This window comes from Muntiacus reevesi, chromosome 9 (assembly GCF_963930625.1).
Source record: "Muntiacus reevesi chromosome 9, mMunRee1.1, whole genome shotgun sequence".
Classification (NCBI taxonomy): domain Eukaryota; kingdom Metazoa; phylum Chordata; class Mammalia; order Artiodactyla; family Cervidae; genus Muntiacus; species Muntiacus reevesi.
Genome location: NC_089257.1, coordinates 41,761,669 through 41,778,844, shown reverse-complemented (window position 1 = coordinate 41,778,844; position 17,176 = coordinate 41,761,669). Strand labels below are relative to the sequence as shown.

The 17,176-nt window shown below is 37.1% G+C and overlaps 1 protein-coding gene across 1 annotated transcript; it reads left to right on the top strand.

Moving 5' to 3' along the window:
* The first annotated feature begins 8,713 nt into the window (after nucleotides 1-8,713).
* Nucleotides 8,714-9,673, top strand: LOC136175814 (olfactory receptor 51G1-like). The gene has a single exon (XM_065946025.1). It carries the CDS (start codon nucleotides 8,714-8,716, stop codon nucleotides 9,671-9,673), a length of 960 nt encoding a protein of 319 aa, XP_065802097.1.
* Nucleotides 9,674-17,176: the final 7,503 nt, after the last annotated feature.

Genomic DNA, 17,176 nt, shown 5'->3' with positions numbered 1-17,176 from the left:
ACTTTATCTTCTGTAAATGGGGCATAATAAACCATACCCACCTTGGGGCTATACTCAAAATATGACAAATGTGAAACATTTAGCAAAGTATGCAGATGCATTGTAATTTGTTAACAAAATATAACTTTGTTTTTTTCTTATTATCCTTGATATCCTAGCAAGCCATGTTTTTAATCCATGGGTTTGTTAATCCCTGCAGCTAGATAATATAATGTCAGCTAGGCCAGTAAGCGAGGACAACAGAAAGCTGCCTTCTATCTACTATGAGAAAGTAGTTGGCTGGGCAGTTGGTTAGTTTCAGCCTCTCTAAGATATCTGGACAACTCGCAAATATCTGAGACCTGACCTTTGGATCTATGTACAATGTGGTCTTGTCTACAAACCAACTCGGAGGTGCTTGTTTCTGAGATGATCCTGAATATCAAGTTCATCCAGATCCATTATTTTGAGGATTGCAGGCACTCTTAGCTGGGTTCTCTACTTAGAATCTCTAAGGCTGCTGTCAGTGTCTGCTGGGCTGCATTTTCATCTACAGACTCTACTTTTCTTCCTCCCTTCCTCCTTCACTTCCCTCATTTCTTTTATTTCTTTCACCAACTTTAAAATTTCCTTTCATATGCCAGACATAATGATACATGGTGGTCTGTTCCATCATCATACATCTGAGTGACCCTCCCTGACTAACCTTCAAGGCTAATTAAAACCATTACAATTTATATCTTTTATAGAATTGACTTTCATATGTAACTCATCAGTATTTGATATTTATCTCTCTAATTTCTATTTCCAAAGACATAATAAGCTATCCCTTAAGCATTTTTCCCCCTACAGCTCTATATAGGAGTACAGTAAGTATTCAATACATATACTATTTCCCTGCTGACAGCTGAAGAGTTGCTACCATGACTATGAATTTTTATGCCCTTTTGAACATGAAAGTTTAAACCATGTCCATCCTTTCTCAGAATATCTTGTGCTGTGCTAAGAGAAAATATGGCATGATTTATACACTTAATACATTTTTAAAAATTCCTAAAGTGCTGTTAAATTTCACTAAAATCTTTAAAAATCATTATAAATGAATGGCATTAAAATTCATTAATCCAAATTTCCCAAAGAATGCAAAATAAAAAATGATCAAATGGAGACTGTTTACATCATAGATTCTTAGGAAAATACAAATATAAATCACAGTGAGATACTACTTCATACCCATTAGAATGCCTATAATCATGAAGGCAGAAAAGTATTGGTAACTGTGAAAAAAACTGAAATATTCATTGTTGCTATGAATATAGAAGAGTGAAACCAACTTGGAAAAATATGTTGGCAGTTTTTTAAAATACTAAATAGAGTGACCACACAGTTCGCAATTCCACCTCTAGGTATCTAACCAAGAGAAATTAAAAGATACGTTCACATGGACTTGTGTATTAATTTTACTAGGAATATTATTCATAATAGTCCCAATGAGGAAGTGACCCAATTGTCTATCAACTGGTGAATGGATAAATAAGATGTGGCCTACCCCCAAAATTAAATGCTTCTTGTTGATATAAAAAGAACAAAGTATTAATGTATATTATAACATAGATGAACCTCAAATACATTACAGTAGGTAAAAGAAGCTAGAGACCAAAGACCAGCTATTATATGCTTTTATCTATATGAAATATCCAGTAAGGATAATATATAGAGTCAGAAAGTAGATAAGTGGTTACCTAGGTTTGAGGACGAGAATGAAAAGTTACTGCTAATGGACAATTGGTTCATTTTGGGAATGATGGAGATATCTTAAAATTAGTGTGGTAATGGTTGAATATTTGCATAGGTTCTTAATTATTTCTTTAAGTTAAATTCCTAAGAAGTGAACTCTGGGTCAAATGTCTGTATTTTTGAAGACTTTGAACACATGGTGCCAAATTCTTCTCCAGAAGTGCTGCCTCCAGGGCTACTGCCCCCATCAACTCACTTGTGTGGGATTTTTGTAAACAAGTAAGTATGCATTATGATATAATGGACATTAGACAAAACAGAGGAGAAGGAAGCGGCAACCCACTCCAGTATTCTTGCCTAGAGAATCCCAGAGACAGAGGAGCCTGGTGGGCTGCCGTCTATGGGGTCACACAGTCAGACACAACTGAAGTGACTTAGCAGCAGCAATAGTTGAATAAGTCTTTCAATAAAGTAAAATGCATGAAAATGTACAATTAAAATGGATGTGTTTTCTGGCATAGGTATCTCAATGCTGTTGTCCAGTAGTGTCTGACTTTTTGTGGTCCCATGAGGGTCGCCAGGCTCCTCTGTCCTCCACTGTCTCTTGGAGTTTTCTCAGATTCATGTCCATTGTGTCAGTGATGCTATATAAGCATCTCATCCTCTGATGTCCACTTCTTTTGCCTTTAGTTTTTCCCAACATCAGAGTCTTCCCCAATGAGTCAGATCTTTGCATCAAATGGCCAAAGTATCAGAGCTTCAGCTTCAACCTCAGTCCTTCCAATGGATATTCAGAATTGATTTCCTTTTTTAGAGTTACTGGTTGGATCTCCTTGCTATCCAAGGGACTCTCAAGGGTTTTTTCCAGCACCACAATCTGAAAGCATCAGTTCTTTGTTGCTCAGCCTTATTTATGGTCCAACTCTCACGTCCCTACATGACTACTGGAAAAACCATAGCTTTGCCTCTATGGACTTTTGTCACGAAAGTGATGTCTCTGCTTTTAATATGCTGTCTAAGTTTGTCAAAGCTTTCCTTCCAAGGAGCAAATGTCTTTCAATATAATAGCTATAGTCACTGTCCACAATGATTTTGGAGCCCCCCAAAATAAAATCTATACAACTTTTGCTTTTTCCCCTTCTATTCACCATGAAGTGATGGGACCAGATGCCATGATTTTTATCATGTCCATCTTTGCATGAAATTTTCCTTTGATATCCCCAGTTTCTTGAGGAGATCTCTAGTCTTTCCCATTCTATTGTTTTCCTCTATTTCTTTGCATACTTCACTTAAGAAGGCCTTCTAAGAAGGCCTCTCTTCTTTCTATTCTCTGGAACTCTGCATTCATTTGGGTGTATCTTTCTCTTTCTTCCCTGCTGTTCACTTCTCTTTTCTCAACTATTTGTAAAGCCTCCTCAGACAATCACTTTGCCTTCTTGCATTTCTTTTTATTTCATGTGCTTTTGGTCACTGCCTCCTATACAGTGCTTTGAACTGCTGTCCATTGTTCTTCAGGCACTCTGTCTACCAGACCTAATCCTTTAAAACTACTTGTCACTTTTACTGTATAATCATAAAAGATTTTATATAGGTCATGCCTGAATGACCTGGTGGTTTTCTCTATTTTCTTCAATTTAAGCCTGATTTTTGTAATAAGTAGCTGATGATCTGAGCCACAGTCAGTTCCAGGTCTTGTTTTTGCTGACTGTTTAGAGCTTCTAAATCTTGCAGTGCAAAAACATAATCATTCTCAATAAAGCAATTTTAAAACTTAGTGGAGAAGACATAGGAAATATATAATCAACATTGCCGTTATTGACAATAAAGTTGTGTTTCATTTACAAAATTTGCAAAGTAGAAAGTTACTAGGTAGTAGCTATCCAAAAAATATCTAGCACTAAACAAATAAGGAAGCAGGATGGGTATGATAAGTACTAATATAATGATTAATACACAAATGATAATAACATAGAGATGATAATGCACTAAGATGTTATCAAGTATCATATATGAATGCATAAAATTGAGAGAAGAAAGTTAAGAGATGTCATAGAGATGTTATCTTAATAGTGATTTTAAACAAAAGGATCCCTGGGTTGGGAAGATCCCGTGGAGGAGGAAATGGCAACCTACTCCAGTAGTCTTGCCTGAGAAATCCTACTGTTCATGGGGTAAAAAAGAGTCAGACACAACTGAGCAATTAACACTTTCACTTTCAGGTGTCATCTAAGTCAGAGAAGACTAATAATCATTCTTGCATAGATACCTCATTTAGGGAACAGAATAATTTCCATTGGTTTATATAGTGATAAAAAGGTACTGGTTTGATAATTACAAAATTTTAAGGGTTCCTTCTTGCTAACAAGCACAAGATGGCAGTGTTCCCTCATGTGTGGATCTCAAATGACACATAATGGCAAAGTTTTTTCCTTCTAGTTTTTTTGCGATATAGTTGACATATATGCCTATCTGCTCAGTCGTGTCCAATTCTTTGCAACCTCATGGACTGTATGTAGCCTGTCAGTCTCCTCTGTCCATGACATTTCTCAGGCAAGAATACTGGAGTGGGTTGCCATTCCTTTCTCCAGGAAATCTTCCCGACCCAGGGATTGAACCCACATCTCCTGTGTCTCCTGCATTGGCAGCAGGTATTCTAGAGGACCAGCATAATCTCTAGGACCTGCCCAGTTCTATGTCTATTTTTTAGTTCTATAGTCGCCTTATTTTATTTTATAGTCTTTAGTATTCACAGTTCTTTTATTCCACCAAGTATTTATTCAGTTGGAACCCTCCTGTCTCCCATTGTGTATCTAAACTCAGTAGCCAGAAGAGGTAAAGTCAGGATTTCCTTTAATTTGTCCACTTTTGCCTCTGTTAGGCATTCTTCTGTTCCTGTGGAAAATCCTGCTGTCTCATCCTGAACACCATTGCCTGAACTTAAATCTAGAATTTACTACATAAGAATCCTGTGATTTGGGCATTTACTTACCTTTTCAATTTTATAGCTCCCTCATAGCATTTTCAATTATACATTTTTCATTTGAATGTTTAAAAAATATTCGTTTCTTCCTGAATATTTAAATCTTACTTTCTGGTTTTTTTCACTATGTTTATTCATAATTATTTTAAAGCTTATCTAAAATTTTTATTTTTGGATCCCCTATGTTTATCCATGTATTATTATTATTTTTAATATTAATCTTATAACACATTACTTGTTTCTTTTTCTGCTTGGTTATGCTATGGCCAAATATTATGTGTAAAAATAAACTAGAAATAATTTAAGCCTAGGATAATGTAATATAATATTATACAACTTTCCAGGATATGTATACACTTCTGGTAGATGGTTATTGCCACTGATAATCTCATATTTCTTTAATAAAATCAGAATTTGAGGTTATTTTCACCTATGTTAGCCCCTCTAAGAATTTATCTATTTGTGAATCACCCGTACATCTAGGGAAGATCCCATATCGTCTAGGTATTCCCTAGGACCTGGGTAATCGCTAGCATCTGTCCAGTACTAATATCTATTTTCGCCTGTAGTCTTTTTATTTTATTGTGTAGTTTTAGTATTCATAGTTCTTTTTTTCCACCAAGGAGTTTTTCAGCTGGAACCCTCCAACCTCCCATTGTGTATCTAAACTCAGCAGCCATCAGCGGTAGAGTCAGAGTTTCCTTGCATTTGTCCACTTGTGTCTCCCTGGAGCTTTCTCTGTTCCTGTGGAATTCCTGCTGTCTCATCCTGAACAACATCGCTCCCTTAGGCTCACAAGTCCCTATTCCTTATTGTACCGCTAGTGTCTATGATTCCCTCAGGCTTCCAGAGACCCAAAAAACCAGGAGAAATGAAGAGCTTCTTTTATCACAGATGTATAAGCTGGAAACATTCTACACTCCTTAGAAAACACTATTTCCAATTTGAGCACTTTAACTATGAGCAAGAAAGCAAAGTGGCGAAAGTTAATCAAGTGACAGAGAAACACAAGTGGCCTACAGACAGGAGTAAGTTCATTATGGGGGAGGGCAGATCTGGGAGGGAAAATCACTCTCAATTTCTCAGTGGAAAGAAGGGAAGAAACTGTGGGTCAAAGGTAAAAGATTGGCTTTGGGTAGTTGGAGCTAGAGAATTTGAATGAAGTGAAAAAATAGTGAATTTTGCAGGGAAAAAATATATCATGTGAAGCAATAATATGAGACGAAATGTGTTTTATTTTAAATACTTTGGAAAAGAGTATTTGAATAGAGTGATGAGGAAAGAAACTTGATTATACAAATTGAAAGAAGGAAAGAAGGCCTGCAATTTAGTGAACAGGAGTGTCAATGAGGTCAAAAGTAGCAAAATGTGTATGAGGCAATCTAGGGGATTTGAGAATGATAGCACAAAGATGGACAGGAAAGGGAAAAATCACATGTATAATCCACCTCTTTTTTTCCATACACAGGGAAGAAGGATATTATAAGTACTGAAATGGCTTCCCTTTCATTCAGAGATCAGTAGGTCATTTAACATATTTTAAACACAGAAATGAACTGACTTGTTTTTGTCTTTAAGAATTCACTGCTCCAAGGAGAATTGGTTTGAGGAGAATGACACAAAAGTGGAAAGTATTAGATGAGGTAAGTGGCTAATAAAATAGTTTAGAAGAGAAATCATGACAGTGGTAAACAGCAGAAGTGAATAAGTTAAAATATTTTGGGCATTGAAACAAGAGGATATGTTAGTGGATTTGAATAGCAAAGGACATGTGTTGATCTCATATAAGTATTTAGTGGTTTAAATAAGACAATACACAAATCATTTTAAGATTTTGAAAGTTCTTTTGGATATTAGGACCTGAATATGATTCATGAATAAAACTTACGGAATTGAATAAGAGTGCCTGTTTTTCTTAAGCTATGGAAAGATCTGTGTTAATAAGACATCTCTACTCATGAAATTAAAAGATGCTTGTTCCTTGGAAGAAAAGCAATGACCAAACTGGACAGCATATTAAAAAGCAGAGATATTACTTTGCCAATAAAGGTCCATCTAGTCGAAGTTATGTTTTTTTGAGTAGTCATGTATGGATGTGAGAGTTGGACTATAAAGGAAGCTGAGTGCCACAGAATTAATGCTTTTGAACTGTAGTGTTGGAAAAGACTCTTGAGAGCCCCTTGGACTGCAAAGAGATCCAACCAGTCCATCCTAAAGGAGATCAATCCTGAGTATTCATTGGAAGGACTGATGCTGAAGCTGAAACTCCAATACGTTGGCCAACTGATGTGAAGAACTGACTGTTTGGAAAAGACCCGGATGCTGGGAAAGATTGAAGGCAGGAGGAGAAGAGGAAGACAGAGGATGAGATGGTTGGATGGCATCACTGACTCAATGGACACGAGTTTGAGTAGGCTCTGGAAGTTGGTGATGGACAGGAAAGCCTGGCACGCTGCAGTCCATGGGGTCACAAGGAGTCGGACACGACTGAGTGACTGAACTGAACTGAACTACTCATGAAAGAGTCATTGAATCATGCAGAAAAAAGCCCAGATGATTAAATTTCAGGGGATTTGATAATAGGCCTAAGATGCTATATGGCTGTTGTGACAGACAGCCTGGTAGTAAACATATAGACTAGTTAAGTACTAATTTATTTAAATGTCTGAAGGAACTACTTTCTTTGTTTATTTTAATATCATTGTGGCATTAGGACTAGCACATGATGTCAGGCATATGACTGAATCTTCAAGCACTGACCAAGCCAGTCACATAACTGTAGCAACCATGTAGATGAGTTAGCTGCTGTTCTGAGAAATCACCATGCACATGAGCAGAACCCTAAAACTGATATTCATTAAAGCTATTATTGTACTTATGGGGTATTGGGCAAACCATTTGAGTCTCTAAGCCTCCATTTACTTATCTAAAACATTTCTTTCTGTTGACACCACTGAGATACTTTATGGTACAAATATGATTATCAAAATGTAAAAATTCAAAAGGAAGGGGGACTGTGGTAAGCATTTTTATAAATTATTTAATTGTCTATACAATATTGTGGGACAAGGCTTGTTATCTTTTTCAATGAAATACATTAAAGCAGTGAGCAGAGGAGCAAAACAAAAATATCAAGAGAATGGCACTATGTTATTGCAATTACAGTGGACCACTGAATCGCAGTTTGTGGGTGAGTTAATTTCATTCTGATATTTAGGGATGATGAGGCTGTGATGGTTATTTTTCTTGTAGCTGTCAGAGATGGCCAAAGGCCATGTCCACAGAAGCATCAGAAAACTTGTGAGTTCCAGTGACAATAAAAGGGATCGATCAACAAACTGACATAACTCTCATATCAATTATTATCAGTGGAACAAATGATTGAAATTCACTTAAATAAAACTTTTGTTTCATTGCAGGGTATTACTGTTAGTCTTTGCAACTCCATAGACTGTACCTCTGTCTATGAAATTCTCCAGGCAAGAATACTGGAGTGAGTTGCCGTTCCATTCTCCAAGGAATTTTCCTGACCTACTGACCCAGGGATTGAACCAGGGATTGAACCAGGGTCTACCACACTGCAGGCAGATTCTTTACCATCTGAGTGATTATTTTGGGGTAAGTACATAAAGAAACCTTGGTGGAGAATATGAAAGAGAAACCAAATTCCAAATACTCTAGACTGTAAATTAGGTCAACCCTATTTACCCTCAGATGCTTTTGGATCTGATTCCCATTTAGACAAGTTTGAGGGCCTGTCTGTGTGCCTCTTTCAACTATGCACCCTTACTGCACAGTTCATACCTTATAATGTTACTTAATTATTCTTGTGGGCTTTATCCATTGGTTAAAACTAAATCCATGCATTCATTGCTTTAGTTTTTTCTGTCATACATTCTAAAATGTTTCCACCAAATATCCTTGTCAGAGAAAATGAATGCTTTAAGGTTGTGTGTTATTATTCCTTTTAGGAGTTCACATTTTTATGGTAGAAGAATGGCTCCATGGGACAGCCTCATGACAAGCTCTAATTCAAGTATTGGACAGTTGGCTTCATTCTACCTCTCTGGGATTCCTGGCTATGAGGATGCTCAACACTTTATTTCCATCCCCTTTTGTGTGTTCTATCTGACTGGAATAGTGGGCAACTGTACAATTCTTCACATCATCCACACTGACAAGAGTCTCCATGAGCCCATGTACTACTTCCTGGCCATGCTGTCCTTCACGGACATGGGCATGTCCATCTCCACCCTGCCCACAGTACTGAGAACCTTCTGGTTTGATGCTAAGGAGATTGAGATGAATACTTGTGTAGCCCAGATGTATTTCATTCACACTTTTTCTCTAATGGAATCAGCTGTGCTCCTAGCCATGGCTTTTGACCGCTATGTTGCCATCTGTGATCCTTTGAGGTATTCCAGCAAACTTACCCCACAGCGCATCGTCTACATAGGGGTGTTCATCATAATCAGATGCTCCACTGTCCTCCCTGTTATTCTTGTTCGTATCCCCACATTTTCTTTCTGCCACTCCCATGTTCTCTCCCACTCCTTCTGCTTACATCAAGATGTCATCCAATTGGCCTGTTCTGACATCTCATTCAATGTTTTGTATGGTTTGTTTGTTGTTGCATTTTATTGGGGTGTAGATTCTCTAGGAATCTTTTTATCTTATGCTTTCATCCTCCACTCTGTGTTGCGCATTGCGTCCCGGGGAGGGAAACTCAAAGCCCTCAACACATGTGTCTCTCATATTTGTGCTGTGCTCATTCTATATGTGCCAATGATAGGATTGTCCTTAGTGCATCGTTTTGCAAAGCATTCCTCTCCCGTTATTCATATTACCATGGCAGATATTTACCTGTTAGTTCCACCAGTTCTCAACCCAATTATTTATAGCATCAAGACAAAGCAGATTCGCCAAGGCTTGCTAAAGATATTATTATCTGAAAGGATTGGGCTTGCTCACACTTAGAAGATATTTGATCCCCTTTCAACCTCTACATTCATTTTCTTCATCCTGAAGATAACCTGTCAGAAATTCTTAGACACATTTTGTATGTATAGTTCCATGATAGTCAATAAATTCTACATGTCACCTCAAGGAAAATAATTGTACTTGTTTCTATCATTACTTGCTTGTTTTAAATCATCTCAAAATCTTTGTGTCAGGAGATTTAGTAAGAGGGAATTTATTTCATTCAGCTATTTTATGGTGATATTTTCCATTTAGATTTTAGGATAAAATCAAGTTTGCATGTTAAAACTAAGACAGAGAAGTTAACTATTCAAAGGAAAAAGAGATAATATATAGTAGAGTTGGTGTTGATGGCTAGCTACATTTTGTTTCCATTGAGGCAAATTAGACTTCATTCTCCATATTTTAAGTCACATAATAGTCAAACAAATGTTTGATTTTAGAGATGGGATCAATGAAAATATTGCATTTGTCTCCTTTACATCTACTCAAATGATTGTCAGAAAAAAGCTAGACAGTAAATGCATAGACTTACTTTTCATCAGTGGAGAAAACTCACAAGACAAATCCAGACTTCACACAAAAGGGGCTCTCTACTAGTGTAATGGGAAAGAAAAAATGTAAAAATCATTTGGTCAATGTACACTCTTATTAAATCTAATATAACATGTTCAGAACTTTGAACAAAAATAAAAAAAAGAGAGATTCCCTCCAGATCACCATGAATTGTAACTGCCCACCACCCTTGCTGTTTCTTACAATTCCCTAGAAAATAAGAAGAAAGATATTGTCAACAGCTAAGCTTAAAGTACAAATTTTAATGAAAGAATAGAAATGGATCTAAGACAATTAGAGAATTTAATGAGAATCCTAACTAATAATTTTTGTACAGACACTATTTTAAATCACCCCAACACCCCCCTTTGTTAAATTATGGGAAGCCAAAAATCATAAATCAATATTTTTTGCAAGGGTATGACTGGAATACTGTTTGGAAGAACTAATGCTGAAGCTGAAGCTCCAATAATTTGACCACCGGATGCAAAGAACTGACTCGTTAGAAAAGACCCTGATGCTGGGAAATATTGAAGATAGGAGGAGAAGGGGATGACAAAGGATGACATGTTTGGATGGCATCACCAACTCAGTGGACATGAGTTTGAGTATATTCCAAGGGATTGGGAAGGACAGGGAAGCCTGCCATGGGACCAAAAAGAGTCAAACACAACTGAATGACTGAACAACAATGGCTAGATTAATTGGAAAGCAGAGAAACACAGAAAGTAACTTTAAAAATAAAACTATACAGAACCATAATTTTCAAAAATTCTTTTAAAAAGTAAACTAAACTCAGGAAACATAATTAAAATAGATAATAAACTCTGCAGTTTCAAATAAATTGAAAACAGAAAAAATTCTGCCAAAATATACCTTGAAATTAAATCAGATAAGAAGACAGATTTTGAACTGGAGTGGGTCAATGAACACTGGAGAATACCAAAAAGAATTTTATTTATTTATTTATTTATTTTATTTTATTTTATTTTTTAACTTTTTATTTATTTATTTATTTTTTTAATTTTTCAGTGGGTTTTGTCATACATTGACACGAATCAGCCATAGAGTTACTGTTAAGATTTACACATGATGGTAGCATTATTTCTTCATCCTAACTATGTGCAAGCTGAGCAGCAGGGCAAACTTGTCATACGTGCGTTGTCTATTAAGGAATTTGTTTGACTTCCCTTTCTAAAAGAGTCTTCTTTTCTCCTTCATATCTAGGCTTACTTGCACTCTGTCCTCTCCTTACTCTTCATTAGTCACAGTTTTTTCTCTTTGTTATATGTAGAAAAACTAAATATGCAAAAATTTACCTAATGCTTTGTCTCTTACACTTGGGAAACTGATGCTTTTGAGTTGAATAGCCCCATTTTGGAAGAAAAAATAACTTTTTGGTCTGATTAACCAAAAAATGAACATTAAGCTTCCTTTTAAAAAATGATAATTGCACATATTAAAACTTGAATATATAATAAGCTTGTAGATAGTCATGATGATAAACCAGAGACAGATATAGAAATTGACAGAAGGTGTACACATATATATGAGGTAGAAATTTCTCCTTTGTATTAAGTAAGGTTCTGTTAGGGGAAGAAAAGTCATTCTCAAACTGCATAAGGACTTTGATAAAGGCATCAGGGGGTAATTGAAAATATGTGTGCATGATTTATGAAAACCAAAAAGAAATATTTATTTGTATGTCTTATAAATATATAGATGATGTATATATTACAGTATTACAGAAGAGAATTTGCTGCCAACACTAGTCCTAAAGTGTCAAGGAAAAAAAAAAAAATTTACCAAAATATGGAAGGGACAGGAAGGATATAGAGAAGGACACTCAGCCTGAGTTTCCTGTTTCTATAGAGAGATGCAGCCTCCATGAGGAAGCCACAGTGAGGGTTGGTGGGGAATCAAGGGAGTAAACCCTCCAGCTGTAGGTTTTTTCTGTATTCCTGTGTTGTGCCATTTCTGTTGTTGATCAAATCAAACCTGAAGTCAGAGGGCAAAGTGGCCTGTTGAGGCAGCTCACTGTGGTCAGGACACAGAACATTGCAGATCTGGAAAAGAGCTTAAGGATGCCCTTCTTCCTGTAACCAGACAACCAGTCTTCCTTTCATAGTTGTATCTACTCTCGGGCTTTGTGGCCTAGGTAGTGCTCTCTATATCCCCGTTAATGTGAACATTTGCCCATTACCTTCTCATCATCAGAATGAATCATTCATAATTGAGCTTACACTTAAGTTGCCAAATAATTCAGCAATGAGAGGTTGAAATTGCTTTTTTATTTCCCTCTATTTTATACATGAGAAATATATAGACATCATGATGAAGGAATATAGTTGTACTTACTAATAATCATCTGAATTTGGGATCTTTGATCATATCAAACTTACATGATGTCAAAGTGATTTAAGTTCATATTTTAAAAATAAGTATAAGGAAAAGTATAAGGCAACTGGTACCACTGAAATCAAGTAAATTCAAATCTTTTTCTGGTAATTTCAAAAAGAGATGTGTTAATTTGGAGTTCCAAAGGGTTTCTAGTGCTATGATAGAAATAGCCTATTATTTTCATAGACAATTAGTAGATGGTGAATTTTTTAATAAGTAATTTTTCATTATGAGAGCTATTGCTTCTACTGACATAATTACTTCTATTTTCAATTCCTGAAAGAGCCAGTTCTCAATGAGTATCTTAAATACTGGAAGAGTACTAAGTCATGACATACGTGCAATCTACAGTATCTTAGTTGGGTGAATCAGTAATAGTGTTAAGACTTACAATTAAATCAATATTACCAGTCTCAAGACCAGAATTGCAAAGATTAACAGTAGAACACATTTTTAAAAGAGTTCCTGTACTAAGCATTTAAAAGTCAGTATTGTTGATGGATGCAATCTACAGTATCTTAGTTGGGTGAATCAGTAATAGTGTTAAGACTTGTAATTAAATCAATATTACTAGTCTCAAGACCAGAACTGCAAAGATTAACAGTAGAACACATTTTTAAAAGAGTTCCTGTACTAAGCATTTAAAAGTCAGTATTGTTGATGACTGAGCAAGTCAGTTTTATTCACCCTGAGTAGTCCACATGCCAACCCTGCTGCATGGTATAATCACAAATAGACATTTAGAAGTCGATATTGTTGGCAGACATAGTGAACCTTATTCATTGAGTGAAAGTTCTTCATAGTCTGATCCAGTGTATATAATCTATTTAGCAGGAAGAACTCAACAACACAGTGAAGAAAGTACCACTCCACAGAATCAAGATTTGAGCGATCACATTGACTTTACTGTTTATGATCTTTCAAATACATTTTATTTTTTATTGTAATTTTAAGAGTACAGCAAAGTTGAGTGGAAGTTAATAGATATTTCTCACATATTCCATATTGTAACAGTTTTGAGGGAGTTGACTCACATAAGTGTTTCATTTTTATCTAGTATTTGGTAACAGAACTGAACTAGAGTCATTCCCAGCCTTTAAGTTATAGACTTTATGTCCCTCAACAGTTTAAGTCCTTAATAAAGTCCTCATTGGATACTCCATAGCTAACATTCTTTATCGCATGCATGCGTGCCTGTCAGTGACTCATTTTATCCGACTCTTTGTGACTCTATGTGCTGTAGCCCTTCAGGCTCCTCTGTCCATGGAATTTTCCAGGCAAGAATACAAGTGGGTTGTCATTTCCTACTCCAGGGAATCTCCTAACCCAGAAATCAAACCTGCATCTCCTGTATTAACCGGTGGATTCTTTACCACTGAGCCACCTGGGAAGCCCAACATCTTTATTACCCAGCCACATTCTGGATACAAGCTACCATTTGATCACATGTTGCACTACCATGTTTGTTCCAGATATCAAGGTGATCAATATTTGAGACTCTCTATAGCCTTCATGGTTCTTTGCCTGTAGCAAAAATGGTAAAGAATCTGCCTGCAATGCAGGATACCAGGGTTCTATTCCTGGGTTGAGAAGTTCCTCTGGAGAAGGGAATGGCAATCTACTTCAGTATTCTTGCCTGTAGAATTCCATGGCCAGAGATGCCTGGAAGGCTACAGTCCCAGAGATCACAAAGAGTCGGACATGACTGAGCAAGTGAACTGAACTGATAATGCAGTTTGGGAATGCAAAGGCAAGAAGGCTGTGTGTGTGTTAGTTGCTCAGTCATGTCCAACTTTTTGCATCCCCATGGACTGTGAACCCTAGGCTGGTGTCCTAGAATTGGTGTCCATCACCAATTCCTGGAGTTTACTCAAATTCATGTCCATCATGCTGGTGATGGCATCAAATCATCTCATCCTCTGCCATCCCCTTCTCTTCCTGCCTTCAATCTTTCCTAGCATAGGGTCTTTTCCAATGAGTCAGTTCTTCACATCAAGTGGCCAACGTATTGGAGCTTCAGCTTTAGCATCAGTCCTTCCAATGGATATTCAGGACTGAATTAGGGAATGGAAAACAGAGGATTTGAAGAAGGGCCATAAACTACAAGGGTGGCACAGACAGGGTTACAGGTGCAGTCTTGAATTTCTCATGGGGACTCACATCTCTAAGGGCTGGAGGAAGACTTATAAACTCATCCTTCTTTCCTTGAGAATTAGAGCAGTCACTCATGACAAGAGCAACTATTCTACCAAGTAGGTAATGACTGGGAACAGTAAAACTGGGAGGTAATAGGAAAATACAGACGGGGTCTGAGAGATCAAAGAGAGCAGGGCAGACACCCAAAGTGTGAAAAGAAGGGCCAGGGGAATGGTTTGAGAAGGAAGAGGTTCTCAGGTTATTAGAGGGCATACTTTCTCCAAATCTTTATTGTCCATACCCATAGACAGAGGTTTCAAGCCAGACATAGGTTTTTCAGAGAGAACTTGCTTAATATACCCAAGACTTTCATGGCAAGTAGTCCCCTGTCTGTCAGTGGACATGACTGTTTACACAGCATAACAGAATATTACCAGACATAACAGAAGAAGAATCCAGAATAAGAGTGGGATTACAGCAGATAAAATTCTAGATCCCTTCTAATCCCATGTATCAGTGATTTTTAACATGATATTAACTATCAATTAAAAACTTCAAATTAAAAAAAAAAAGTTTTTAATTAAAAACTTCCCTGGTGGCTCAGACGGTAAAGCATCTGCCTACAATGCGGGGGACCCAGGTTCAATCCCTGGGTCGGGAAGATCCTCTGGTGAAGGAAATGACAACCCACCCCAGTACTCTTGCCTGGAAAATCCCATGAATGGAGGAGCGTGGTAGGCTACAGTCCATGGGGTCGCAAAGAGTTGGACATGACTGAGTGACTTCACTCACTCTATTAATTATGTTTTAAACCTCTAAGACTTATAAATTTTTTAATTTATTACCTAACTCCACTGACCTCCTTCTCCGGGGATGTGGAAGATATCAAAAACTATGTGAATGAATTTGAAATTTCAGTATCAGGACAAAGAGGTATTGGATTGTCAAACCAAATGGGAGCTAAAACATGGGGACTGTGAAATAATAGATGGACCAGATACTAGTGAATATGGAGAGTAATGAATATTTATGTTGTGATAACAGAATGCTAATGTGACTGCTTATATTCCAGTTCACTGAAGATTCCAGTTCACTCAGGCTCCAGTTCACTGAAGTCCCCAAAATCTCATTCATACTCTTGGTGAGATTTCTCATTCTATTTTGGACTCTTCTTACAACCCCCAATATTGGTACTGATTAAAATGAAATGTATATATGTAGTTTCATCATGATGATCAGAGGAATTTCTGCATTAAAAAAATACTAAGGAGCAATTCATATTTCTTGCTATACTGAAATTTTAGCAGAGGAAAAGGAGATTAAATTGATACAGTTCGTTTTCTACTTCTCAGAGCATCTAGGTCACTTGTAAGATGGCCACTCATGGTGTTTCCTCTAGGGGAGAATACTTAATAGTCTTCCTTTGTCTTCCGCCTCTCATTATACTTCAGTCACTGTTGGTGTTATTGTTATCATCATCATTGTTGATGTTGTCATCATCATTGTTCTCATTTCATCACTATCATCATCACAGAAAAGGCTCTATACCAAGTATTTAACACATAATATCTCCTTCACATCAGCACATCCCATCAAACTATTAGTATCTTCAGTTTACAGAGGAAGCAACTTTGGTACAGAGAAAAAAGAGTCATTTCATCTAAATGAAAGTGAGTAAGCTTTGAAACCAGAATATAACTTAAGTTAATGTGATTGCAGAACCAGAGAAACAGATTCTACATCAGTTCAGTTCAGTTCAGTTCTGTCACTCAGTCGTGTCTGACTCTTTGTGACCCCATGAATCATAGCAGGCCAGGCCTCCCAGTCCATCACAAACTCCCGGAGTTTACTGAAACCCATGTCCATTGAGTTGGTGATGCCATTCAGCCATCTCATCCTCTGTCATCCCCTTCTCCTCCTGCCCTCAATCCCTCCTATCATCAGGGTCTTTTCCAATGAGTCAACTCTTTTCATGAGGTGGCCAAAGTACTGGAGTTTCAGCTTCAGCATCAGGCCTTCCAATGAACACCAAGGACTGATCTTCAGGATGGATTGGTTGGATCTCCTTGCAGTCCAAGGGACTCTCAAGAGTCTTCTCTAACACCATAGTTCAAAAGCATCAAATTTTCAGCGCTCAGCTTACTTTATAGTCCAACTCTCACATCCATACGTGACTACTGGAAAAACCATAGCCTTGACTAGATGGACCTTTGTTGGCAAAGTAATGTCTCTGCTTTTTAATATGCTATCTAGGTTGGTCATCACTTTCCTTCCAAGGAGTGAGCATCTTTTAATTTCATGGCTGCAGTCACCATCTGCAGTGATTTTGGAGCCCCAAGAAATAAAGTCTGACACTGTTTCCACTATCTCCCCATCTATTTCCCATGAAGTGATGGGACCAGATGCCAT